This window comes from Dermacentor albipictus, chromosome 1 (genome assembly GCF_038994185.2).
Source record: "Dermacentor albipictus isolate Rhodes 1998 colony chromosome 1, USDA_Dalb.pri_finalv2, whole genome shotgun sequence".
NCBI classification, from domain to species: Eukaryota; Metazoa; Arthropoda; class Arachnida; order Ixodida; family Ixodidae; genus Dermacentor; species Dermacentor albipictus.
The window spans coordinates 514113367-514139686 of NC_091821.1; the positions used below are offsets into that span (position 1 = coordinate 514113367).

The 26320-nt window shown below is 47.8% G+C and overlaps 1 protein-coding gene across 2 annotated transcripts in view; it reads left to right on the forward strand.

Moving 5' to 3' along the window:
* Positions 1-26320, forward strand: part of LOC135905985 (ATP-binding cassette sub-family C member 4-like) — a 547697-nt gene that overhangs the window by 176139 nt on the left and 345238 nt on the right. For both annotated transcript variants that reach the window (XM_065437136.2, XM_065437137.2), the window contains exon 7: positions 5127-5252. In XM_065437136.2, the coding sequence (XP_065293208.1) occupies positions 5127-5252 (126 nt within the window). The remainder of the gene's footprint in view (positions 1-5126; positions 5253-26320) is intronic.

A 26320-nucleotide genomic window follows, 5' to 3' on the forward strand; every position in this document is an offset into this window, starting at 1 on the left:
AATGATCTTTTCAGCATGGAGTCGGCGCTCTTCTGGGAGGAGGGCTAATGCCACGCGCCTGCGCCACGCGATTGGGCCCCCAGCAGAGGACGGGCTGGCTCGCGCCTTGTTCTTCGGTCGGTGCCGCCCCTTGGACGACTCGCACTTTAATGGCCTCTTTCACGAGTCGCCTATCAAATGAACGTGGCAATATAGCTACGTCTACGTGGTTTAAATTGAAATGAAATCGAATAAAAATTTGACTCCCCTCCAGAGGGTGTTGGCCCCCTGTGTTACAATTCTGCAGTGAGCAGCACTGGCATGTATTCGACGAGCTCGACGTAAATCTATATACTGTACGACAGACACAAAAGATGCGAACAATAAATTTGTGATAGAGTAGCAATACGTACAGGTGCGAAAATAGATTCCGGTGAAAAAAAAGTACACCGCTTGATTTAGAGAAAAATGCAAGAACGAGGAAGTAAGTTGCTCACAAAATTACACAAATAAACTATATCAAGAAACCCCAAACTGAGAAAAGAAATAAGCGTGTCAACATCACTCTGTCTAGACATAAGTCGGTCAGTGAATTATTCTCGAAAAAAAAAAAACAGCTGATTCAATAATCACCCCGGGGTTGGTTCTGAAAAAAAAAATGAATGAGAATACAACGAGCGCACATAGTATCCGGGGTCAGTCCGTTAGTAGCCAGTGTGCTTACCTGAGCAGCACTGCGGTGTACTACCGGCTGCCGCCCATAATAGGTATGACAAAAGCATTCCAACCAAAGGTCTGTATATCTCGTATTATGTGGAATTGCGCGATGGTTGAGAAAAGGAGTTCATGTAGCCAATATTTTGTTTTTCGCAATGCGGATCTGTTGACACAGGCCAAACGAAATGAGTAAATAAATACAACCAATATTTTTTTTTAATTCAAAAGAATTATAAGTGTGGTAGTTGGGAAAAGTATACGCTACGTTCCGATTGGCGCGTTCTTGACAGAATTGTAATTTATTTATGTTTTGCTCGGTGTTGTTGCCCAGACTAAGTGACAATAATTTACATTGGACATAAACAGTTACGTTCACGCAGTTCGTTTGACTAATTGTGGGCGACACATGCCGGTGTCTGTGTAATACTCGCGTTATTCTGTGTAGCTTGCTGTAAATGAGCTCGATATGTTTGTTCCCAAGTAAATGTTCTGAAATTAGGTCCTAGTTTCCTTCCCTCTCCTAAAATTGTAATTTCCTCATTGTTTCGATTCAAGATGCTTTCAAGATTTGTGGTCTTATGCTGTGTGCGAAAATCGATTGCTTGCGTTTTCTTAGTTATTATTCTTTGGTAGTTTTTATTGCACCAATTAAAACATCATGTACGAGAATGTTTGCAAAATTAACGAGAGTGTCCGGATTGGCACCCCTGAAAAAAACAAAAAAGAAACGGGCAGTGTTGTCTGCATATGTAATCGATGTGATATTTTTAGCCGCAGAAACGATATCGTTCATTTAAAAACAAAAAAAAAAGTGGCGCCAAACTTGCTCCTCAAAAAAGCGCTAAAAATGATCGCACACCCTATGGGATAACTTTTACTTTCGAGTACGAACAGTTATGGCTAACGTACTGAGATCGATGCTAGATATAGGAGGCCTAAAAGTTGTTTGCATGACCACATATTCCTTGTTGCTCAAGTTCAGCTAGATGTGGTGAAAGCTATCTTGTAATAGATATACATCTAGATATACACCTACCTCTTTTGCATCAAGCGCCGCAGTTATGAATTCCTTTTGCGCTAATACGGTCAATTCCAGGGTCGTCCCTTTAACGAAACCGTATTGTGCTGTCCAGATAAGTGGAGCAAGTTTGTCTGCAAAAAAAAAAAAAAACTAAGCAGTCACTTGTGCGTGATTTTTTCCAAGCCCTTTGAAAAGGCTGGTGAGATGAAAATTGTCCTGAAAATATTTACGTCATTTTTTGGTAGCACTTTTGTGGATTACTACTACCTATACAATCTGCATTACCTTCGGAAGGCAACTCTGTTTTAGAGATAAGTTGTAAATTTCAATACAAAAGACGCAAGTAGGACTATAGCAGGTATGATTGGCCTAATTCCATATTAGTTACGTTCACGGGATCTTCATTGTTTTGGCTATGAAACACATATTCAACTTCATTCTCAGTCGTGGGGAAAAAGCACTATGCTTCCAAAAAAGCTTGCCTTTTTTTCTGAATCGAAAGAGTATTTCCTGTGTTGCAATTTCTAGGCTCTTCAGCGGCTTCGAAACGATCATGTAAAACATTCGAAAGACCAACTCCGCGGTCAGAACTGTTGTTGACGAACATGTTACGAACCTTAACTGCACCGCTTTGTTTTTATAAGGCTGTTCAATCGCTTCCAGAACAGAACAAAATTATTCACCACATCGTTAAAATAGGCTTGGTAATATTCTTCTATCGCTGCTTTTAGTTTAGCATTGAGCCTATTTCTAAACCCTTTGAAAGGTCTACATATGTCGATATCTTTAGTTTCCTCGAATTTCCAGTGCAAAGGGTTTAAGCGGGGAAACAAATTACGCATGCATGCCCCCTCGAGCACTGTGAAGGGGAGGAGCAGTCTGCTGAACCTGGCAGATTGCTAGCGGGATTAAATTTAGCCAAAACCGGTGGAAGGCTGTGGCAAACGTCTTCGGGCAGATAAATGCTTGCGGAAAAACTACATCGTTGATAAAAAGTTATTATTGAAGTCTCACAAAACTGTCGTACGGCCGCTATCGCCTACGATACAGGGGACCGGGCTTAGTCAAGTTGCAGTAATGCAGCTTTTTCCCGCCACCCCCTTTCTCTCTTTGTTGAAAGATGCAATAAAATTTTTATTTGATACCCTTATGGGCCCTTAGGGTAGATGAATAAAAATGTTGCGACGTATATTCAGGGGTCCTATAACGTAAAACTATTCCTGTATGTTTTTATTCCAATGTCCTGACGAGAAATTTGCTTAAATGGCGACGCAAGCATCGGGCGGTGACCCGCGCCGTTACCCGAACATCCCAATCAAACGCTCTCCTGGTTTACAGCAAGTGACATTGCTTTGAAAATTGAGCGGTTTTCTGTTTGTAATTGCCTGCCAAGAGGCGAGGAGCCAACACCTCCTAGACTAGAAGGCCGGAGTGCTCGGCGAGTGACGTCACGGGCAAGAGGCCATCGGCACGCTCGGGGATACGGGTTCAGTGAAGGGATCGCGGCTTGGTTCACCTGGCAGCCGTATGCTTTTATTGACCACTCCACACGTTTTCTTCGGTCGAAACTGTGTAATGAGCAGCAGGCACCTTACAAAGCATTTATTTAGAGGCACAGATACAAAGCAGCTTTGTAAAGCTTGTGCATGTATTGATGCCAGAAGCTTTTATAGCATCGCGCTTTGTCGTCTTTGTAATGTACGTTTCTTGTGAATTATTATTATTATTTATTATACCCCATACTTCACACCTATTACTTCAAGTAAATTGAATCCATAAAAACCTCTCCTTCCGTATTTTGTACTTGTGGTTTTTACGGCACGGCAATGACAAATGTATGCACTCGGTTAGCTTCACAATTGCGTATGAACAATCTTATTGGGGACACATGTATTTATTACAATCTAGATTATGGTCAAACGAGTAATTTCGCTTTCGACGCACTAATACCGCAGTCCACTAATTTACAACAACTCAAATGAGTTTAGAAATGGGATATAAAACATTTGTGCAGCTATTTACACGAAAACAGCTGCCTTATTGCGCAGAGTTTCAGCTTTTCTCTTCTTTTCCTTAGCATTGGCATCCAATATTTTGTCATTCATCTTGCAGCAGTAGTTCTTCAATAAAATATTCGTGCTACACCACAAAAGGTGCCTTAACACAAATTCAGATTTATGTCTATCCTCGCAGGCGTCGAACTCTGAGGAATCATCACTTTCTGTAAATGCACTTGCTGTGATTGAGAAATTAATATTTCCGTATTTTTCAAAAGTAACTACTTAAAGAATTTCTGAACATCTTACCCTGGAGTGCGCTAATACAATGAAGTCTGCACGTGGTAGCGCCCTAATCCAGGCACTCTGGGCTTCTTCATCTTGCGGAAACTTGAAGACATTATTTTTCTGCCTTGATTTGTACATGTAATTGCTCCGGCAATTGGGCACGCAGCACTTAACAGGCATATCTTGGCATGACACTCCACATTCCGGGGCAATGAAGACTCGCGGTACACGCAATCGCAAGCACAGCACAAGTGTTGAGACTACATGCACTGGTCACGTCTAGAAAAAAATGTGCGTTCGGAAGCATGCAATAATAGCATGGCCGAGCATGCCGGGACTTCTTTAACCCCGAAGCTATTCAAGGAACGGCAGGGCTCCTGGAACTAATTGAATTGTTGTCGCCACTTTCGTCCCCTCGGTCTTCTCCGAATAGCCGGGATTAACCATTGTATATCTTCCGCGCTTCATTTTCAAAACTGGTGCGCCGCTCGTAGCTTCGTAGCACGCTGCACGGAACTTCTATATTGGCCTCTTGTGCGTGACGTCGCTCAAGGGGAGAGGGTCAGCCAGAAGGCCTTAAGTTCTTTAGAGGGTGTTGGAGGAGCACGCTCACGTGGAGAGGGTTTCGATGGGGCCGAGTCAGTGCATTGAAAATATATAAGCGGATAAAGAGGGTGGTATCGGCGTCGGCGATTGGTCGGCTTTCCTTTACTTAGCTTGCGGAGGCTGGCAGAAAACCTATAGGCACTTTGCTGAGCTAAAGTGCGATAGGCGAAAGCCTACCTACGAATGCCTCTGTAGCTGTTGTCTGAACTGTTCTGCGAATGGACGCCTGCGTGGCCGCGAGCGTGGGAGGCAGTCACAGCCAGGTGGCTGCAAGGTTTGTCGCCGATGTGCGCGCACCCCAACGGTGGATGTGTCTGTTGCAGGAGGCTGCTACGGTAGCAGAAGATGATTTTAGCGCCGGGTGAATCAATTCTTGCTCAATAATTTTGTTACTGTTGTGCCGTAATTGTGTTTCGGCTGTACATTCTTTCGAGAATGTGCTGTGGCAGCAGCCGTTATATTTAATCTGCCACAAGGTTAGCAGCGTTATAATTCTATGGCCGGGCCGGTGCTTGCAGGGCGAAGACAGCGGCTCTGACCGACGAGCGCATCCGATTGGTCAACGAGTTCGTTGCGGGAATGCGCGTCATCAAGATGTACACTTGGGAGACACCCTTCGCCAATCTGGTGAACGACATGCGCAAGTGAGTATTGCTCAATGCCAGCGCTCGACAAATGTCTGTCAAGCTGGTGTTCAGGTGCAAATGTAGAATATCTCATCAAAATTTATTGTTTCCATTACTGGTTAAATATTGACAAGAATTCGAACGTTTTCCAGCCCTCATACGTGGTGCACCGCATGTTCTGCACTATTTCTATTCTCGCAGGCGAAACATGTCTGGCAAACAATTTAGGCAACAAAGAACCTGGCATCAAAATGGCTATAGAAATTAATGGCATATGCGTGTCTCGCGTAGTGCGCTATTGTAATCAATACATTGCCGATCTTTTTTTAATAAATTCGCAGACATTTAAAAAAATTATGAGGTTTTTACGTGCCAAAACCACTGTCTGATTATGACGCACGCCGTAGTGGAGGACTCCGGAAATTTCGACCACCTGGGATTCTTTAACGTGCACCTAAATCTAGGAACACGGGTGTTTTCGCATTTCGCCCCCATCGAAATGCGGCCGCCGTGGCCGGGATTCGATCCCGCGACCTCGTGCTCAGCAGCCTAACACCATAGCCACTGAGCAACCACGGCGGGTAAAAATTCGCAGACATGATCATCCATTGCAGTGTAGCCATTTGACTGGAATAGCGGCTATGCCTGCGAAGAAATGAAGACGTTGAGCACACTTTCTGCATGGCCTGCTATTCGGAGGGCAGTGCATGACCTTGTTGGGAGCTCGGTTTAGCGGAGTCATGGAATGCACGTTTCGACAGGTTGACGACGGAGAGTCGACTGCAGAGGCGGCGCCAGGAGGGGCACGGGGGAGGGGGTTGGTCCCCCCCCAAAAATTTCCGCCGGCCCCCCTCCTTGCCCCTCCGAAAAGCGCTGAAAAAGTGATCCAAGATAGATGGTATGAAAAAAAAGTCAATTTTCACATATTATAATTTGGTGGTAAATGTATGAGAGCAGCACCGCTTACAAAAGACGGCCTTGTTTAGGCATAAGAATTTATTACAGAAAATTTCTGACCACGAGGAATTTTCCTCGCGCTTGTGATAGAATATCCACTTGAAGTAAATCGCAAACTGCCACATTGACATAAAAATGGTTCCAGCAGTTCTAAATAGATTTAAAAACGGGTTACGTTTCATCGCTGTTCGGTCAGATGCTAGCGTGAACAGGCAAGTTCGTCCCTCGGATGTAATAGCCTCGGTCACAAAATTGAAAGTGGTAAAATGAGTCGAGAGTTCATGACCCTTCTAAGCCGCAGCGTTTCTCCCAGAAAACCGTCGGGACAACGTTTCTTGATCTCAGAAAGACCTGGTAAGCCACCGGCCCTTGCAGCACGCCAGCAGCTGTAGCGTAGGCATCATGTGGTCGCGTTGTAACGACGCCTGTTTCTCGAACCTCGACCGGCGTTAATTTCGGGTAGCGTGGCGTTGTCGCCGGACTGCAGGCGTCCGGAGGACCATGGCGGCCAGGCAGGGACGAGACAATTTCTAGTGCGAAACTTGCACTGTTTATTCAATGGTTGATGAAGGACAAGCAGAAGAGAATGAATTGGAAAAGTACATTGCGGGGCCCCCGAATAGGCCCGCTAAAATCTTAAGCGGGACCTTGCACTCGTCAACGTCACGTGACAGGCACTGAGTCTGGTTGCGGATGGGTGGCTGGTCCCTTCTGCAAGGTGATATTTCACGTACTTCCTTCCGGTGGTGGCAACCTGGAGGTCCAGTCTGATTCGCTGAAAGCGTTCTCCCCTAGAGTTAGTTCGTGGAAAGGGTGCTCCCCTTGGTCGGACACACAAAGGGTCCTGTCATTACTACCGGGCGCCTCCCAGACCGGCAACCACTCGCGACAAGAACAGTAAATTAGGAAACTTCCTCCGTTTCGGTCGCGCAGGGTGTTTGGGCATCTTTTTTGCTAGGGGGCGGGGGGTGTTACAGGCCAACCATAACAGCATCCCCGGGGGGGGGGGAGAAGATCCCGACGCGTAGGGGCCCGGAGCCACTGGACGAGGGATCGGCGTTTCAGCAGCAGAATTTCCCTTCAGGGTGACGAACCCTTGCTTTGTCACTGGCAGATTCTTGGGAGTCGTTCATTAGTCTTTGTGGCGCTCTTGTGTGCTTTTTATCCCTGATCCGGTCCGGTGCTTGCGATCCGGTCTCAGCAACTTTTCGTCTCCTGTTTGGGCATGCAATCACTCCAGAACAGTGTTAGATTCACAATCACAAAGTAAGCGAGCACAAGGCCATACTCTCTCAAGAAACACCAGGCCTTACAAAAAAAAAAAAGAAATCCAGCTACTGCTTTCCCATGCCTTTCGCGCGTCCTTCCCCCCAAAACACTAAAAACAGCCATTTTTGAAAGCGTGAAGACGTGGTTACTAAAACCAGCTAACAACCAACTACGGCTTAGTGATAATAAAAAACGGATGAGAAAAGATACAAACGTAAAAATGCCACGGAAACCAAAGTGAGTACGAGGCTTTCGCTACTCTATGGGCAACGACTCAGACCGCCGGCATTGCCGTTAAGTTTACCCTTCTCGTGGCGAATATCGAAGGTGTGCTGTTGAAGAGTCAAGGTCCAATGCAAAATACGGCCGTTTTTCGTAGACATGGACTGCAGCCATGTGAGGAGACAGTGGTCAGTCTCTATGGTTAATCATTAACCAGCGATATAGCAATGTAGCTTCTGCACCGCCCATACCACGCAGGCGCATCCCTTTTCTGACGCACTGTATGCTTCCTCATGAACTGAAAGCTTTCTACTGACGTACAGTACGGGGTGTTAGTTTTCGTCATCTCTCTTTTGACAAAGCACCACCCCCATACACCTGTCGCTGGCATCACACTGAAGAATGAACGGTTTAGAGCAGTCGGGCGCGTTCAACACTGGCTGACTCATTAGTGTTTTCTTCAGCATACTACAAGCCTTTTCTTTTGCGTCATCCCACTTTACCGTTTGTGCTTCTGTTTTTTCTGAGAGCATCTGTTAAAGAACTTGCAGTCTCGGAATAATGCGGGATATATCTTTGGTAATAACCTGCCAAACCAAGGAATGACCTGATGTCCCGCTTGGTGCGTGGTTGCTGGAAGTTGTCTATAGCGGCCAGTTTAACCTTTGAAGGCCGACGATGGCCTTGCCCCATTACATGACCTAGATAAGCTACCTCTGCGCGCGCTAATCGGCATTTGGGAGCCTTGACATTAAAGTGGGAATCTCGTAGACGGCACAACACGGTTGGCAGGTGTTGTATATGGTCCGCCAGTGATGATGAAAAGATTGCTATGTCATCGAGATACGGAAGTGCAAAAAAGAAAGTCCTCCATTCCCCGTAGCATCCGCTCAGTAAGGCTAGAGAAACAATCGGGAGCATTCGTCATTCCAAACCTCACTACTTTCGGCCAAAAGGTTCCCATCGTGAAAATAAACTCCGCGAGCCTGCTTGCCCTCTCGGGTAACCTGCCAGTACCCTCTGACTCAATCGAGCGTAGGGATGAAATTCGCACTACTCACTCTCTCGAGCTTTTGCTCGATATGCGGAATTGGGTAGGTCTGGTCCTTTGGGATTAAGTTGAGCCTGCGGTATTCGATACATGGTCGCGGCACCTTTCCTGGTACCTATACCAAGACGCAAAGTATAATCACTCTCGCCTGGCTCGATTACTCCTAGCTCTAACATATTGTTTACTTCAGCGGCCAGGACATGACGTTGACGAGGTGAAACGCGATAAGCTTTCTAACGAACTGGGTCCGAAGAGGTTAACTCGATATCGTGAACGATCGCCGTAGTCCTGCCAGGTATGTTCAAACACGAGTTCCCTCAGTTCGCCCCTTTGATTGAGATTCAACTCCGCCTGCTCTACTAGCTTGTCGATCATCTCGTGAATGTCTTTTGCCTCCATTACTGATGTTAACTCCGGAAAATCGACAGACGTCTCCTCAGGTTGGTTAAGGGACATGTTCACAATGGCCTCCCCGTGCCGGTAGGGTTTAAGTAGGTTGCTGTGGTATACTTGTGGTGTCCTTCGTTTTTCGGGTACCATGATTACGTGGTTTGTTTTAGATAATTTCTGAATTATGTCAACCGGTCCCTCCCATTGAAAGTTTAGTTTGTTTTTCAATGAGGGTTTCAAAATCATTAACTTTTGCCCAACTTCAAAGCGTCGCGTTCGAGCCGTCCTGCCATAGTAATGCTTAGATTTCCTTTGTGCCTTACGCATTTCCTGCGCTGCTGATTCTTGAGAAATGTGCAGTCGGTCTAACAGCTCTAGCACGTATGCCACAACTGAAGAGTGGTCCCCTCGGCCTTCCCAGGCATCTCGAACAATGCGAAAGTGGGACCGAAGGCAGCGACCGTAAACGAGCTCTGAACTAGGGTGGTTCTGAATGTGAAAAACCTGTTGACTCATGCGGTGCACTTTGAAATGCGAACATTGCTGCAGGCAAGCAGACCTGCCAGTCGGCTTTGTGCTCATGACAAAGGGCTCGCAAAAGCCGTTTCATGACTGAGTGGACTTTCTCTGCCGCGTTTGACTGCGGGTGGTACACTGAGTTATGAATGATTTTAATACCGCACGTTTCCAGAAACGTCGAGGTCAGTGCGCTCGTGAAGACGGATCCTTGATCAGACTGGATTTCTGCGGGAAACCCTCCTCACGCGAAGATAGACAAAAGCGCTTTGACGATCTCCACTGAGCTTAGATCTTTGAGGGGTACCGCGACTGGGAATTTCGTTGCGGGGCATAGTGCAGTGAAAGTATGCCGATAGCTAGATTGCGTTGCAGGAAGTGGTCCCACTGTGTCTATCATGAGCCGGAGAAACGGCTCCGCGATAATGGGAACACATTTTATCGGCGTTTTAGCCTTATCTCCGGGCTTGCCTATGCGTTCACATGTGTCGCAGCTTCTCACGAATGCTTCCACTTCTCGAAAGCAGCCGGGCCAGTAAAATTCCTACAGTAAGCGGCCCTTTGTTTTCCGAATGTCCAGATGCCCTGTCCAAAAGCCCCCGTGAACGAGGTGCAGCAGCTGCTCACAATAGGGATGCGGCACCACGAGTACGTTGGTCGAATTGCACTCCCTTTCGACTGGTGCACTTTCTATAGAGGATGCCTGCCCTCTTGAGGGACTATACGTTGTGTTTGGCCACACCTTGTTTCACGCCGGGCCTTAGGTTACGCAGTGTGGAATTTTTTTCCTGTTCAGCAATCAATGTGGCAGGGCTTACATTCAATAACTTTTTTCCGCATTCTGCCTCTCGAGAAATTTCAGGCTCCGGTAGCGGAGCCTGATAAGGTCAGAAAAGCACGTGCTTTCCTGGCCTCTTCATTAGCTAGTGTACCTTCCGCAATATCCCCTATAGGGCTGTCCTGTTTGGTGCTGGTTGACGAATCCTCCGTATAACCTGTTTTCTCCACCACTGGACATTCGTACACTGACTGGGCCGCGAGTTCCTTTGCCTTGGAACGAGTTAGGGCTTGTACTATACCCTCACGAAACCCGATTCCCCTGCGTCGCAGCAAATCCTCGGATTTGCTAGAAAAGAAACATGGATACTCCGGCGGGAGATGTGCCGAGACGGCGGCTCACTGTCCAGTACTCCAAAAGCGCCTTCGATACGAATCATTGCCACGGGGAGACAAACACCGGAGGCCTCTACGGCTAGCCTTATTCAAGCACATTCTCCTGTGAACTGGCCGGCCTCAATGTACGACGGGTGCACCACGTCCAGCAAACTTGTTTCTTTGCCTCCAAAGCTTCTTTCTCTTGCCTTTCTGCCGTCTGTTCAGGTGACTCCTCCTTTCCCTTGCTGTTCTCGTCACTAGTTTTAACTGAATCTTACCTTTCCTTAGATTTACACTGACTCGATTTTGACCATCGCTCTGGCTTGCCAGGTCTGTATTTATTCATCTCCTTCTTAGCAGCTTCGTTGGCTTGTACGCATGGTGAATTACGTACTCCTCAGCGAGATCGTCCGTTCTCGCGATAGTGTCCACGCCTGGCCTACCCTGAAGCCAATACTTGATGTCTTCTCGCAGCCGGCGGTGGAACTGCTCTAAAGCATCGCACTGCATTGCCTTGTCGGCGTCGCCGACTGCACCCTCTGAGCCACTCTCTCAGGTTTACCTCCAAGGTGTATGCGAAATCTGAGTCTGAGTCACCTTTGGTCTTCTCGACCTCCCTCAATTTTCCTCTGAATGCATCTGCTGATAATTTATACTTTTTAAGCAGACTCGCTTTGCCTTTGTCGATGTCTTCTGCTTCTTCTTTCCCCGTGAAGGCAATGATGTCAGCTACCTCACGTGGCAGTCACATAAGCAAGCGTTGCGGCCACGTGTTTCTCGAGAATTTTGCTTTCTGACACACACGCTCAATTTGTACCAGCAAAAGACCTATGTCCCATCATACTGCGTAGGGTGCCATCCAGTCTGTCATTCTGTGCTCGCTTTCTCGTGCCTCTGGCAGTTTTTCACTATTTTGAGCCTTCAGACGCTCAATCTCTAGGCGCCCCATTTCGAGTGCGTCGCCTGCTGCCCGCTCACACTCTTCTTTTTCTTCTAGGCGCTTACGCTCTTGTTTTTCTTCGAGGTGCTTACGCTCTTGCTCTTTATCCGCAATACTCTCTAGACATTCCTTCAGTTGATCGTCGTCTGCCCCGATCGCTTCGATTGCCTCAATGATCTCCGGCTTTTTCTCCGATTCGGCAATTTGGAGGCCCCATTCCTAGCCAAGTTAAACTATTCCGGCTTCTTTAGCGTCTTGAACTTCATGACTGCCCTTAGTGCTGCTAACTCTTCACTCCGTACCAACCTCGACATGATCAAAACTTCCGTCAACGGTTAAAGAATATCACTGCGCTGTGGCTCCCAAAAGAATACGTAAAGCCAAGTGATATGTTAGTGAAGAAAAGCTGTGCACTCACCGTATGCAGTCATGAATCCGGACACCTTTCTTCCGAACATTGTCACCAGGACGAAGAGGAGATTATGTCTATGATCTCCTAAACGTAGAAAAGATTGTGTAAGCTGTTCCGCTTTGCGTGAGCCTGAGCGGTCTATCTTGAATGATTAACGAGTCACCGCGAGATGTTAGCAACATAGTTCAAATCAACTCCGATGTATGCTTTTCTTGCCTAGACTTTAACATTCGTTCAGTTAGACACAAAGACGATGAATTATCAGTATTTCTACACGAGTTTAGTTTCCAGTTCGACGCTATCATGTTGACTGAAACATGATATACATGTGGCGAAGAAATTTCCAAGCCGGACGGATATCAGAGCTTCTTTGTAAATATACCCCGTAGGATAGGGGATGGGCTTGCTATCTTGGTTAAAAATATGCTCGACTGTGAAGTTCTTCCGGAATTTTAGTTTATATGCAGCGAAGTTAAATGTTTAACTTTGTTATCACACAATTATATTTATTCCGTAGCGTACCAGCCCCCTAATGCTGACATAAATACCTTTATTCAATTTCTAGACAGCCTCTTCAGCTACGGAAGCGACAACAAGTTCAATTTAATTCTTGGAGGTGACTTTAACATTGATCTCCTGAAACGATCTCCTGCGCAGGAAGCTCTTTTACTAACTGTGGAATCGAGTGGTAATTGCATACTAACTCAGACGGCTGCACGCGTTACGATGCAGACAGCCACACTTATTGATGTATTGATCTCTAACGTAAATACTAGTAGCCTACGTTCAGGTGTATTACACAGTTCTATCAGCGACCATTATCCCATTTATGTGCTCCTGAAATGTGCCACAAATAAACAACACGAGTTATCAGCGCAGAATACTGTGTAAAATATTACCGCGGACACCCTCGCGTCCTTTTTTTTATATTCTTTCAAATCCAAACTGGGATGACGTCTTTCCTTCAGAGACTGAAGATGCGGCGTATGAGGCATTCATCACCTGTTTTAAACGCGTATACCATTATTATTTCCCTGAGAAAATTGTAAAAAAGTCCACTAGAAGTCGTAAGCCGTAAACAAATTGAGATTGCCTTAGAATAATTAAAAAAAACAGTTGTACAAGAAATTTATGAGGACCAAGTCCCTTGCTGATCTAGGCAAGTTTAAACAATACCGCAATAAAGTAACGTATTTTTTTAAAAACGAAAAAGGAAACTTTCTGCGCAATCAGTTTGACAGGGAGTTCTGTGATGGTAGCGCTCAAGTTTGGAATAAGGTTAATAAATTATTAAACTGAGCACAGTCTACGTCAGGAGTTACATAGCTTTGTTTTGAAGGTGAACGTATTGAGGGTGTGGCACTTGCAGAGAAATTTAATACGTTTTTCAAAGATATTATAAATACAGGTCTTCAGATTTCGCTTGCAACACTATACGACGGAATGGCAATAGTATATTTTTGGAACCTACGGATGAGACTGAAGTGTGCAGTATTTTTACTTGCTTTAAGAACAACAGGTCTTGTGATATAGATGGCGTTCAAATCTCACCTGTAAAATTTGTGCTCGCTCTAATAGCACCAGTATTAACTTGTATTTATAACCTTGCCTTATCAAGCGGGTCCTTTCCAGAGTAGATGCAGAAATATAAGGTAATAATAGTATTATATAAAAGCTGTGATAAAAATAGCATGTGAAGTTACCGACCCACTTCCATTTTACCGCTTTTTTCGAAAGGGTTGGAGAAAATTATTGAAAAACGGTTAATGAAATTTTGCAATAGGTTTAAACTGTGATCAACAGCAGAACATGGCTTTTTGAGATGTGAATCTACTGAATCAGCTTTATTGTCTAAAAAAGCTATGATTCTTAACGCTTTTGAAAATGAACAATTGTGCATCGGCATCTTCAAAGATTTCTCGAATGCTTTCGATCACCTTAATCATAATACCTTACTTTAAAAATTAGACCTTTATGGCATACGTGGCACTTCACTAGAACTACTGAAATCGTACCTACGTCATCGTGTAAAATGCGTTAAAGTAGGGCCACATATATCTTTATTTGAAACTGTTACTGCTGGTGTCCCACAGGGTAGTATTTGAGTACCTCTACTTTTCATTTTATATATAAATTACCTTGTTTTGACCGTTAGCCAGCCGAAATCTGTAATTTATGCTGATGATGCAAGTTTTTTTTTTCACAATTAGTTCCATACAATCTCTGGTTTCCGTTATTAACAATGCTCTTGATAGACTTAAGGAATGGTCTGAAGCAAACTCATTACTCATAAACACACAAAAAAACTAAAGTGGTTCTATTCAGTACAAGACAGTTTCCCACTCAGCCCGATATACATATATACATAGGCAATTCACATGTGCAGTTTGTAGACACTGTCAAAATTTTAGGAGTAATCTTTAGCAAGGCCATGAGCTGGGACACTGAAGTTCAGTTCATTCTGAGTAAACTGGCAAAGTGCACCTGAATTCCTGCGAAATTTCGGCATTTTCTGCCCGAACATATAAAATTAATTATTTACAATGCGCTTCTTGTATCCCACCTAAATTATTATTTCTTGGTTTGGGGTACTACCACTAAAACAAAAACATTATTAAAATATATATGCTTCAAAAGAAAGCTGTACGCAACATTGAAAACGTAGACTACCTTGCTCACACTCAGGAACTGTTTGCTCGTTACCAAATTTTGCCGATAATTACTGTGTACGAATAATACTTAGCATTAAAATATAAGCGTTGTATCCAAAATAACCAGCTTAGTTTCCTTGAATTACCCCGCCTCAGTCAAAATCTTTCAGAATACTCCTTTCACAAGAAAGAAATTTGGCACATTCCCTTCTCCCGTATACAATGTACGAGCAACAGATGCTCCGAGAAAGCCTGCCCACTGTTTTGAATAAATTATTGTCGAGGAGTATAATTCCTAAAGCATGTTCGCTAGTTGACATGAGAAGTGCATAATTCACTAATATCTTCTTTTTGAAAGCCGCATTCATGTTTTTTTCTTATCTTGCTGCGATGTATCCTGTGTAATTTTATCTTGCTGCTACGCGTTTCTGTGTTTTTTTACTATTATGTTTTGTTTTTTTCTGTTCTTATGCTTTGTTCACAAACTCATGTATATACGAGATGTTTTTGCTCTTGCTAAATAGCCAGAGCATTACTATGTCTTTTACACTTTGCGTTTTCGCTGTATGCCTTGTACAGGGGGGCTCGGGTGTCTCTCAAGTGATTGTGTTCAGTTTTTGCCCGAGCCCACCCGCATCGTAAATTTTTTAGCGATGTAAATAAACTGGACTTTGACTTTGACTTTGATCTCGTCCAAAGTTGGGGTGTCCAGGGTAGCGTATGCCTCCACGGCCAACGAGCTGTTGCGACGACTGTTTCTCGAACCTCGACCGGCGTCACTATTGGGTAGCGTGGCGTTGTCGGCGGGCCGTAGGCGTCTGGCAGACCATGGCGGCCAGGCAGGGACGAGACGATTTCTAGTGCCAAACTGGCACAGTTTATTCAGTGGATAAGAAGAACAGAATGAATTGGAAAAGTACATCGCATGGCCCCTTAAATAGGCCCACTAAAATAATAGGCGAGATCCTGCTCACGTCAACGTCACGTGACAGGCACTGAGTCTGGTTTGGGATGGGTGGCTGAGCCCTTCCCCCAGGTGACGTTTGCGCGTACTGATGACCACCTGGAGGTCCTGTCTGGTTCGTGGAAAGCGTTCTCCCCTAGAGGTGGCCAGTTCGTGGAAAGGGAGCTCCCCTTGGTCGCATACACAAAGGGGCCTGCCAGGCCAGTACCCTCTCAAGACAACCATAGCAAATTATGAATCCATCCTCCGTTTTGGTTGAGCAGGGTCTTTGAGCATCCACTTACTCGGTATGTTACACGCCAACCGCATCAGCGTCAAATTTTATTTTATGAAGTGCATCTTGCAGCGGGTGCAGCGCACAAAGGCCGGTAGTAAGGCGGCAGTTGGCGACGACGCCGTTTATGAATGGGTAATGTTTCGAGACTGTTGAACATTATTTTTGTTTTCTGTCTAAAAAATAGTCTACTGAAAACTAAAGTAATGTTTAACAGACTCGGAAGAGAGCAGCAGTTTACGATAGGTAGCGAGGCTCTGGAAGTGGTAAGGGAATACATCTACTTAGGGCAGGCAGTGACCGCGGTTGCGGATCATGAGACTGAAATAATCAGAAGAATAAGAATGGGCTTCGGTGCGTCTGGCAGGCATTCTCAGATCATGAACAGCAGGTTGCCATTATCCCTCAAGAGAAAAGTTTATAACAGCTGTGTCTTACCAGTACTCAGGTACGGGGCAGAAACCCGGAGGCTTACGAGAAGGGTTCTACTTAACTTGAGGACGACGCAACGAGCTATGGAAAGAATGATGATGGATGTAACGTTAAGGGATAAGAAAAGAGCAGATTCGGTGAGGAAACAAACGCGGGTAAATGACATCTTAGTTGAATTCAAGAAAACGAAATGGGCATGGGCAGGACATGCAATGAGGGAAGATAACCGATGGTCCTTAAAGGGGTTGGGACACCACATTTTGAGGCTACAAAAAGTATGTTGTCGGCTGCTTCCGTATGCAAGGACACCCACAACGAGGTATTGGATGCTGCAAACATTTCAAAATAATTTTAATTCAGCTCCAAAAAGTCACTAAAAGCTCCTTCTCGTGGTCGAGACACATCGCTAGCGCGGCAGTTATGACGTCACAGCGGAGGAACGAAAATATTGACGTTATAGCACACTAGCACAAAAACGTGACGTATGAAGAGTAGCGATGAACTGTCGATTACCGAGCCTGCTGAGCCGAGTGACCGAGCATAGCCTCCACTATGACCGAGCTACAGGCATGTAGAAATCCTTTCTTAATGCAAAGAAGGGGTAAGGCGTGCAAACACGGACACCAGAGGAGATAAGTTGACAACACGAGCGCCGCACGGCGGCCCGCAAACGGCAAACGGCGGGCGGCGAGTTGCCGGTAATGTAGACGGGCACGTTGAGTGTAGCCGGCCGACTCCGAAAGGGACCAGAATATGCGACGTTCGTGTTGTCCGCTTCTCTCCTCTTGTGTCCGTGTCTGAATGCAATTGCCTCTTAATTTGCATTATGAATCCTAACCAACTAGCTCAGCTTCCTGTCATTATAAAAATCATTTCTCTGTGCTACAGGGTTCTAGAACACCCGAGCTAACCCTGGCCCCTGGCTAACCGAGACATGCACAGCGCTGTTGCGGAGGGAAGTTGATGTAACATCTGCCAGTCGCATAGTTCGGCAGCTCGGAGCTTGGCCTCTCGTTCGCTTGGCCTTTCTCAATTTGAAGGCCCGTCCACGTTACCGGCACGGAAGCTCGCCGCACGCCGTTTGCCGTTCGCGGGCTCCCGTCCGACGGCGGTTTTGCTCGCGAACGGCGAGATTTCCTTGTCGTAGAGAGGACGGGCCCGGGACCCATTTGTGCGGCAGCCGTACGGCGAAGCGGCCAATCAGCGACCGAGGAGTAGTCCCTCTGGCACCGACGGCAGCCTCACCGCCTCTGATCGTTCGGCGCCGCCGATATCTTCGCTAGGCCTTTTCCGGTTCACTTCAAAGCTGCAGCTTACGGCGCTTCGGAATGAATCACCGACTCTCACAAGCCGCAATGTTTCCTTACCGTTGTTGTCGCTTTTCGCAATATTTATAATAATCGCGACATGCACTTCGAATCACCAGTTGTTTACCTCTCCTGGCAGAGCACGCGTATGCTTGAGCAGACGACGCAACATAGTTTTACGTCAGTATTTTTGCGACCCACGTGACCAAGCCATGTTGCGTTTCCTCTCCTATGGCGTCATAGCATCACCCGGAGCCCAGAAACCGAAACAGAAATCACATGGTATATAATGCTATTAATAAATTATTTATCGCGTATATATGAATCCCGAGGTGTGTATAGTGCTTCCTGAAGCAGTACGCAACGCTTGAATTGAAGAACGCATGAACGAAAGTTTTCAGGTCTCCAGCCCTTTAAGGGTTACGGACTGGATTGCAAGGGAACAGAAGCGTAGCAGGGCGTGGCAGAAAGTTAGGTGGGTTGATGAGATTAAGAAATTTGCAGGGACAACACAGCCACAATTAGTACATGACCAGGGTAGTTGTAGAAGTATTGGAGAGGCCTTTGCCCAGCAGTGGGCGTAACCAGGCTGCTGCTGCTGCTGCTGATGATGATGATGGTGAATGTGCCAGACCTACAATTATGGGTCATGCTGAGGGACAGCCCCTTTGTATCGGTTACCGAGGCTCATATGCCGAAGGCCTTCACTTGCAAAGCGTGTGGACGGATTGACAGCCTCCGGTTGTAGCTACCACATCAGGCGGAGCAGGTGACGGAGGAGCGAAAGCTCGCCATTGCTAATTTGACGACCCTTTTGGACGCAGAGATATTATCCAAGTAAGCGAATGAAAAGACTCTACGAGAGGAGAGCAGCCTCGGAGAGGACCCACAGAAAGTTAACGGGGCATAGGACGGTCTGTCTAAACATGATTTTAAACGAACTATGTGAAGGACGCCGGCCAGAAATGCCGGTTATACGCTCGCTGAGAAGCAGTGGGTTGAAACCGCGGTTGACCAAGTCAGGCCTTTTTTGGGTGGAGAACGCGCTTCCACGGAATCTATGGCTGAAGACGCCCGGTCAGAAGACACAAGCCCAGGCTCCACCGGAACATTCATTGCGGGCTCTAAAAATGGCGACACGCAGCACCCCAGGAAAAACAACACATGGTCGGGAGGTAATGAAGACTGTGACGGAAGGTCAGGGTTCTCTCATACAGTGCTAGTGGCAGGAGGTGCAAATGTCTTCAGACCCAAGCCCACATACACCAGATGACGGAGGAGGACAACTATCTCGGTTTTTATACCAAGAGGAGGGTGACATTCAGGGAGGCAGCAGAGAAGCTGCAGCAGGAGATACACATAGAGCAGGAAAAAGAAAGTTTGGTGGCTATTCGCGCTGGGCTTGTGGAGCTCCTGGATGGGGCCGAACCGGAGGCCAACGTATAGTAAATCAGGGTGCAGCTGCAGCACTGGGTTGAAGAATTCTCATGGCACTTTTACCTGGTCTGTGGCATACCGGGATCTTCACAATCCAACCAAATGGTACAGGCAAAGTGCCAACGGTGGAACGAGCTTGTACGCGGAGTATGTCAAGACCTAAGCCCTAAAGTCGAATTCATGACAACGACAGGACTCGTCACTTGACATCGCCAGAAAGGCAATACGCATTCGGCAGTGTTGGCTCGAGTCATTGGTTCCCAGTTGGGAAGGGAAACATGACTTTCTTTAGGCATGCCGTCACGCTGTTCTTATCGCGGCAGCCGACAGGCGGCAGAGAAGGCCGAGGCTGGTTCACCGGTTTCGCGGCACCGCAGCGTCAGGATGAGCGCGAAGCATGGTAAGCGCGCGGAAGGAAACAACCCCGGCGCGGATCTACCGATGTCCAATGGACTTGGCAAGATCTTGGTACAACTGGAGCAAGAACAGTGAGCCTGGTGAGGGATGCAATGGTAGCCGATCGAAATTGGCACAGAGCAAATGCCAATTTCTCGGCCCCCCAACCACATCCAGCATGGAACCTCAAGAGGAAACACCGAAGACATAAGCGACACCACCATCTGTTGACACAGCCAGGTGTGACGATCGGTTTCCTCAACATCCAAGGAGCAAGAAGGGAGCAGGAGTGGGGTGAACTATTGAACGGGATGCAGGATATCTACGTCGCCATTTTTGCAGCAGCAGAGACCCACCTCCGAGATAATGAAGCTCCACCAAGTGCACCAGGGCAGTTGTGGGAGGGCTGCAATCAGCAACAAGGAGAACGAAGAGATGAGGGTTTGGCGTGCCTGTGGACAGAGGCGTAGCAGTGATTCCGCATCCACCATGAGCGCTGGGAGCAAAGCGGCTGGCTGAAATCCTAGGAGGGAAACCAGTCGCCTTTGCAGTGGTGTATTTGTGGTCTGGCACAGAGGCCACTCAGTATTAGGCGATAGACACCTGCCTGGCAAATGAAATCACAGATCTCAAGGCAGGTTATGAAATCCTACTAGGAGGTGATTTTAATGCCCATGCCAAGGAGTTGGATGGTCGTACAGGAACCAATGACTGGCGAATGTTAGGTTTGGCTTAAAAGCGCCAGCTGATTGTGGTCAATCAGATGGCGAAGTGTCAAAGGCCCGTCACGTGGTCTCTGCCAGATCAGCAGTCATGCATTGACTATTGATTGATGTCAGAGTGGCTTTACAGTGAGCTCACAGCTAGAACACTGACGACGATGGCAGTGGCAATCCGGGCAGTGATCGCAACAGTTTTCTAGGCATGTTTCGCCGAGGTACCAGGTGAGTGGCGCAGCAGCGGGTGACCACTACCTGAGCGAGAATATGTGGGAGGAGTTGGCTGGTCAGCTGGAATTGCAGACCGCTGCAATGGACACTTAAGAATCTTTGATCACATTATTCACGGTGGTTCTGAAAATGCAGGCAACCAGGCCACAAAGTCATCACCAGATGAAAGCATAGTGGTGACCTGAGGTCGCCACTGCAATTCGGCTCAGGCGAGAGGCCAGCCGTGTACATCGCCACAAATGTCGAAATGACTTGGACGCTACAGGGCAGGCATGAACTAGGTATACCTCATGCAAGCAAGCGCCAGGAGCGCTCGTGTAGTCCAAGATCCGACATCGCACTGATCATTTCATGACAGAACTTCAGAAAGCTGGTATACAGGCACCACAGAAGTTCTCGAGGTGAATCATGGTTGGGAATAGGCAGCAGGCACGCCATGGGCAAGCAGGCACGCCAGAGATTGTTTGACCTCCTAAAGCAGGTGAAAATGGATGCACGAATCCCAGACGAGCGGAAAATAACTCAGATGATACCCCTCTATAAAGGGGTGGGAAGCATAAGAGACTTAAATAACTCTTTATCAATTGCCCCCCCCCCCACACATACAGTCACACGGGTCCTTTATTGAATAAGTGCCCAAGTAATATGACAAAGACTACAGAGCTGGGCTGAGCGGAAGGCGTCCTGGGAGAGCTCCGGATGGGTTTTCGCACTGGATGGCATGCAGAAGACAATCTGTTTGTAATAACGCAGTGTATATAAATCGCTGGGCTGACCCGAAGCCTGTTGTACGTGGCATTTCTGGACCTTAAGAAGGCTTATTATAGGGTGCACAGACCCATCCTGCGTAGGATACTGCGGGAAATGGGCCTCATTGTAGGAGATACACAGCTGCTTGAGGCCATATATACTGTTTTGACGGCAAGGGGGGAGTGTGGCGTCATCACAGCATATTCCGTTTCCATCAAACGTAGACTTCGCTAGGGATGTCCATTGTCCCCCCTTCTATTTATGGTTTACTTGGTAGGTGTCGCCCAAAGGCTAGAGGCATTGCAGTGCGGTTTCACATTGCAATGCTGGGTTCAGGGACAGCAGGTGGTTCAGCCGATACCTGCATTGATGTATCCTGATGACATTGCTTTGCTAATGGGCCGTACGGACCTGCAGAGGTTACTTGGTGTATGCTGTTACGCGAAGAATCATCTTGGCCTAAAAATTAACCAGGCAAAGTAAGGGGTGATGGCATGAGGTTTGGAGCAACCCGTCGTGGCAGAGTGGTTTCTGCAATGCAGCAATGTGCCCTTGACGAATGCGACGAAATACCTAGGCATCTACCTTAGTGCAGGCCCAAACTACCTCCTCCAGCACGAAAAGCAGATAAAGGCGTAGGCACTGCTTTGCAGATAATTCTTGGTAACAGACCTTCGTCGTTCAATAGGTACGAAGTGGTGAGGGGTCTTTGGAAGATGGTGGCCGTTCCGGGACTCACTTATGGCAACGCGGTGCTGTGCTTCTCCTCCGGAACGAGGGAATTCCTCGGGAGGTACCAGCGTGATTCTGGCAAGCTTGCCCTCGGTGTCCAGAGGCGCGTAGCTGTGGAGGCCATCCACAGTGAACTGGGATGGTCTACTTTCGTAGCCAGAGGGGCTGCGGCCAAATTTCTATTTGGACTGAGCGTCTCGGTTACCGGAGACCCACCTTGCCCGCCAGGTGTGGGCGCATGCCATCTCTGCCAGCTGCTGCGCCCATTGGAAGAAATAAACACGGAGCCTGGGTGACCGGTACGGCTTCCCGACTGTCAACCTGACGGCACAGGAATCTCACTGTGGACACTCAGCTCCGAAGTTTCGCGACATGGTGCGGCTCACCAAGACTGCGGAGTGGGTGCTAGAGGCGAAGAAAAGACGACGCCGGAGCTATATATTGCGAAGAAGCATTCTGTTGAACAAGAACTGTTATGACAACTCCTTAGAAGCAGGCGACTGGCAGAGGCGCGCTGCGGTGGCTTGCGGAGGCAGGTGTTGCGCGCGAGATTCAGGGCCAATTTACAGACGATGTATGCGCAATGTTAGATGGTAGGGGAGATGATCCCGCATGTAATGGTAGGATGCACCGGTTTTCTACCTGACGCCATCACGGACTCCCTACCGGATGCGCTCGACTTCGGACGGAATTGTGACAGGCGGAAATCAATCGAGGTTACGAAGCGTCGCCTAGAACAATGGAGGAGTTTTAATATAAGGCGCTGGCGGTGATAATTTGGACCGACATTGGTTGTAGTGGCCGAATTTTTTTCCTTTTTTATTTTTTATTTGGCTTGGCTTTGCGGTACACCTCGTGGCCTACCTGTTTCGAAGGGTGTTGCCGTAATCACCGTCACCCGTTAGTCAACCATTCGCTCCACCTGTCGGTAAAAACACGCGCGCCGAATGCCGACGCACTTCGGAGTGTTGCGGCTCGAAGTGGCATTTGGGTCAGGAATCCATCTAACCCATCGAGCAGTACATTCGATAGTAGGAATGAAGGAAAAGTTTGCAGATCCCACGTACTGTGGCGATCGATTTACGCGAAGTTTTCTGTGCTGTTTACTTTGATTAACGATAATTAGCGGTGATGTTGACGACGAATGTTTCATTTCTTCAACGTTCAGTCGAACGCGAGAGTGCTGAGTTCAGGGGTGCTATGCAGGATGCGCCGAGTTTCTCGTTCACCCGAGTTTTGCCCGAGTTTGCTCAACGGCAGTCAGTGAACGGAGATAGCGCGGAACGGGCCGAAGGTGCAGGCAAAAAAATATGTAGACAAAAAGTCGCGTATGACAACATGAGCGCACCCTGCGCGGCACGCTGCTTCCACGTTTCAAGCGCAGAAGGCTGCACAACGAAACGCGCCAGCGCCGCGTATTCTTATCAACGGATTATCGCAACTTAGCGAGACCGTGACTGCCCCGCTGTCTGTCAGCACACTTGCCGTGAGCCGTTTGCCACGCCTTTCCCGGGCGCGTCAAGGGCATGCCTCATCTTTCGGGCGCTATCTATCTATCCTCCATCGAATGCGAACGGGGTACATGCGGCGCATTCTTGCACCTACACTTTCACTCAAACGAATACGTTAAAATACGACAAATAAAATAATGCACATTTTTATTTCTTTAGGTATCTGTTTTTCGTTTTCAATGCTAGAAATTTGTGATGACAAACGGAGATCGCACTAATTATTAAATTTTGCACTTCTTGCCGTGAGTGGCGACAGGGAGGCGAAAGCTTAGAAGCGGTACATTGAAGCGGGTCGCACGCACGAGCGCGTTCATACGGTGATAAGTCGCCTAGGGGCGCTGCAGTGCTATTAGAGAGTTTTAGCTTGAGCGTTTTTATGGCCAGCGGGGCGGAGCGGGCGAGCGGATACACCAGCGGAGAGGCGCGCGAGAAAATAGTTTTAGCCGGGCGGATCGCCCGTCTTCTCGAGTGGAGTAGAGTCACTTGCTCTGCTGCTCCACCTATTGGTCACAACTCGAGTTAGAGTTGCTAACCTGCTAATAATGCGCTGAAACTGTTTAATCAAGGTAGGTTATGTGTTTTTAGTTAGTTATTTGGTTAAAGTTCTAAACGGGCCTGAGCAGCGGTCGCCGTCGACAACGCAGCAGCGCCGGCACTTGTGTTGACGGCTGCCATCTTGAATACCCATACACGCCCGCGCGCTTTTACGCACGCTCGCGCGCTGCCTATCGCTCCGCTGGAGAGGGCTTCCCAGCTGGCGTAAGCTGCGCTCCGTAAAAACGCTGGCCGGCCCAGCGACGTGCGCATGCGCAGTGGCGTCTGCGCTCGTCCGCTCCGCTCCGCTCCGCTGGCCGTAAAAACGCTCAAGCTAAAACTCTCTATTCTCAATAAAGTCGGTCATGATCCATGGAGGGTCATGGCCACTCTTTCTCTATTAGGGGAATAGAAACGCAGCGCCGCGGTACGGCTGTTCATCGCAGGCGCTTCACTAGGCTATTAAGGCCCCCGCTTTACCAACTAAAAACGACACAACAGCTGTCGCTGTAAAATGGCGGTATGTTATTTTAGAGTGCGTAGTGACGCAGTTCAGTGAAAATGTACCAGTTTATCTTTGTGCGCGAAGCCTCTGCGATGCATTGCGAAACGTGCGTGCTTCCCCAGCGACAGAATTCATCGCTTGTCATCGCTTGCCCAGTGAAGGCGCCTCTGAGCGCATGTACGCAGTATGTGAGTGTGTTGTGCAGTCGAAGGTGCTTGCGGATTACCTCTGCTGGAGCCAGCAGCGATCGCAGATGGATATCGTAACGACACCGCACTACTCGCATTTTGGCAGGTGAGGGCTCTTGTGTGCAGTTATGAAATCAGATTTCGAACGGAGAGAGGTGTTGGAACTGTTGAGTGCGCAGTGCTTGTGATGAAGAAATGCCATTGCACTGGGCCTAGAAGAGCGAGCGATTCTCGGACGCTGATCGTGTTTACGACGTTGTGGCTCCGTTTCATCACCGATGACAGAGCAGCCATCTGAAACGACTGCTGCAATAAGCACTCCTCAGCATCGTCGTCCCCCTCGACGCCTTGCAAGCACCTACAGTGACGTGCCGATAATTATTTACTGTGCGCTACGCGCCGCAATGCAGGCAATGAAACCGTGTTGTGCGGCCATCTCAGCCCGAGAAGATGTATGCCAGCGACAGTCAACGCTTTGTTTTCGATAGTGGTGCTCAGTACATCACCGATGACAGTGCGTTGTGCGTGTTTTATGTCGGCGGTCAAGATTGTTGATGCCTCTCAGCTCGACACCGCGTCGCTGTTGCCGGAAGATAAGTTGGGCGTGGCCCAACTGTAGTGGGTGCGCGCGCAATAGTTACATGCCTCGCGCGGGGCGTGACCTCTGGTTTTGATTGACAGGCGAACTCGTGCTAAACTCGTACATCGCGAAACCCCCTCCGAGTTCAACTCGGGAACATGGCGGCGGCAGCAGCAGCCTGTTTCATTGCATCCAGCGGCAGCAAGCGTCAGTATGACCGTCCGGACCCGTTCACCTGCATGACCGACGGGGAGTTTCAGCGTCATTTTCGCCTGTCGAAGACATCAGTGTGCTGGCTGTGTGACGAGCTAGGCGAAGACTCTCGTCTGCGGAGGCAGCGTGGCGGGCTTCATTCGCTCACCGTCGTAGAGCAAGTCATCTGTGCCCTCCGTTTCTACGGGACTGGGAGTTTTCAGGGAAGCGTCGGCGCCGAGCGTTACATCGGACGCCATCAAACTACTGTTAGCCACTGTGTCAGAGATGTGTCTGACGCGCTTATCGATGCGGCAGTGCGTAAGCGGTGGCTAGCTTTCCAGAATACTGCGGCGGAGCGGGCATATATAAAAGAATGCTTTCCACTTCGTGGGAACATTACGAACGTAGTCGGGTGTGTCGACGGAACGTACGTAGGAATTAAGGCGCCTTCAATGTTAGCGTTACTGTATTTAACAGACTTTTTCGCTGGTTGATCACTTTTTGTCGATTGTTCTACTTATCTGTCAGGGTGCCTTCCAAATGGCTCACTTTCTTGGGAAAGGGGTTAAGTATAAATAGACAAATGGATATCACTAATTGTGTGAAGTAACCTATGAATCCTAATCTCATAAACAACTTGGCGTTCTTCATTGGTGAAGTTACTAAGTATGCACAATGCTGAATTTTGGTCATGCGTAATCTATCGGCCGCACTATGAAACAGCGAGGCATTGCACAATTTGTTGCAGCGCGAGATGCGGATGTTGCG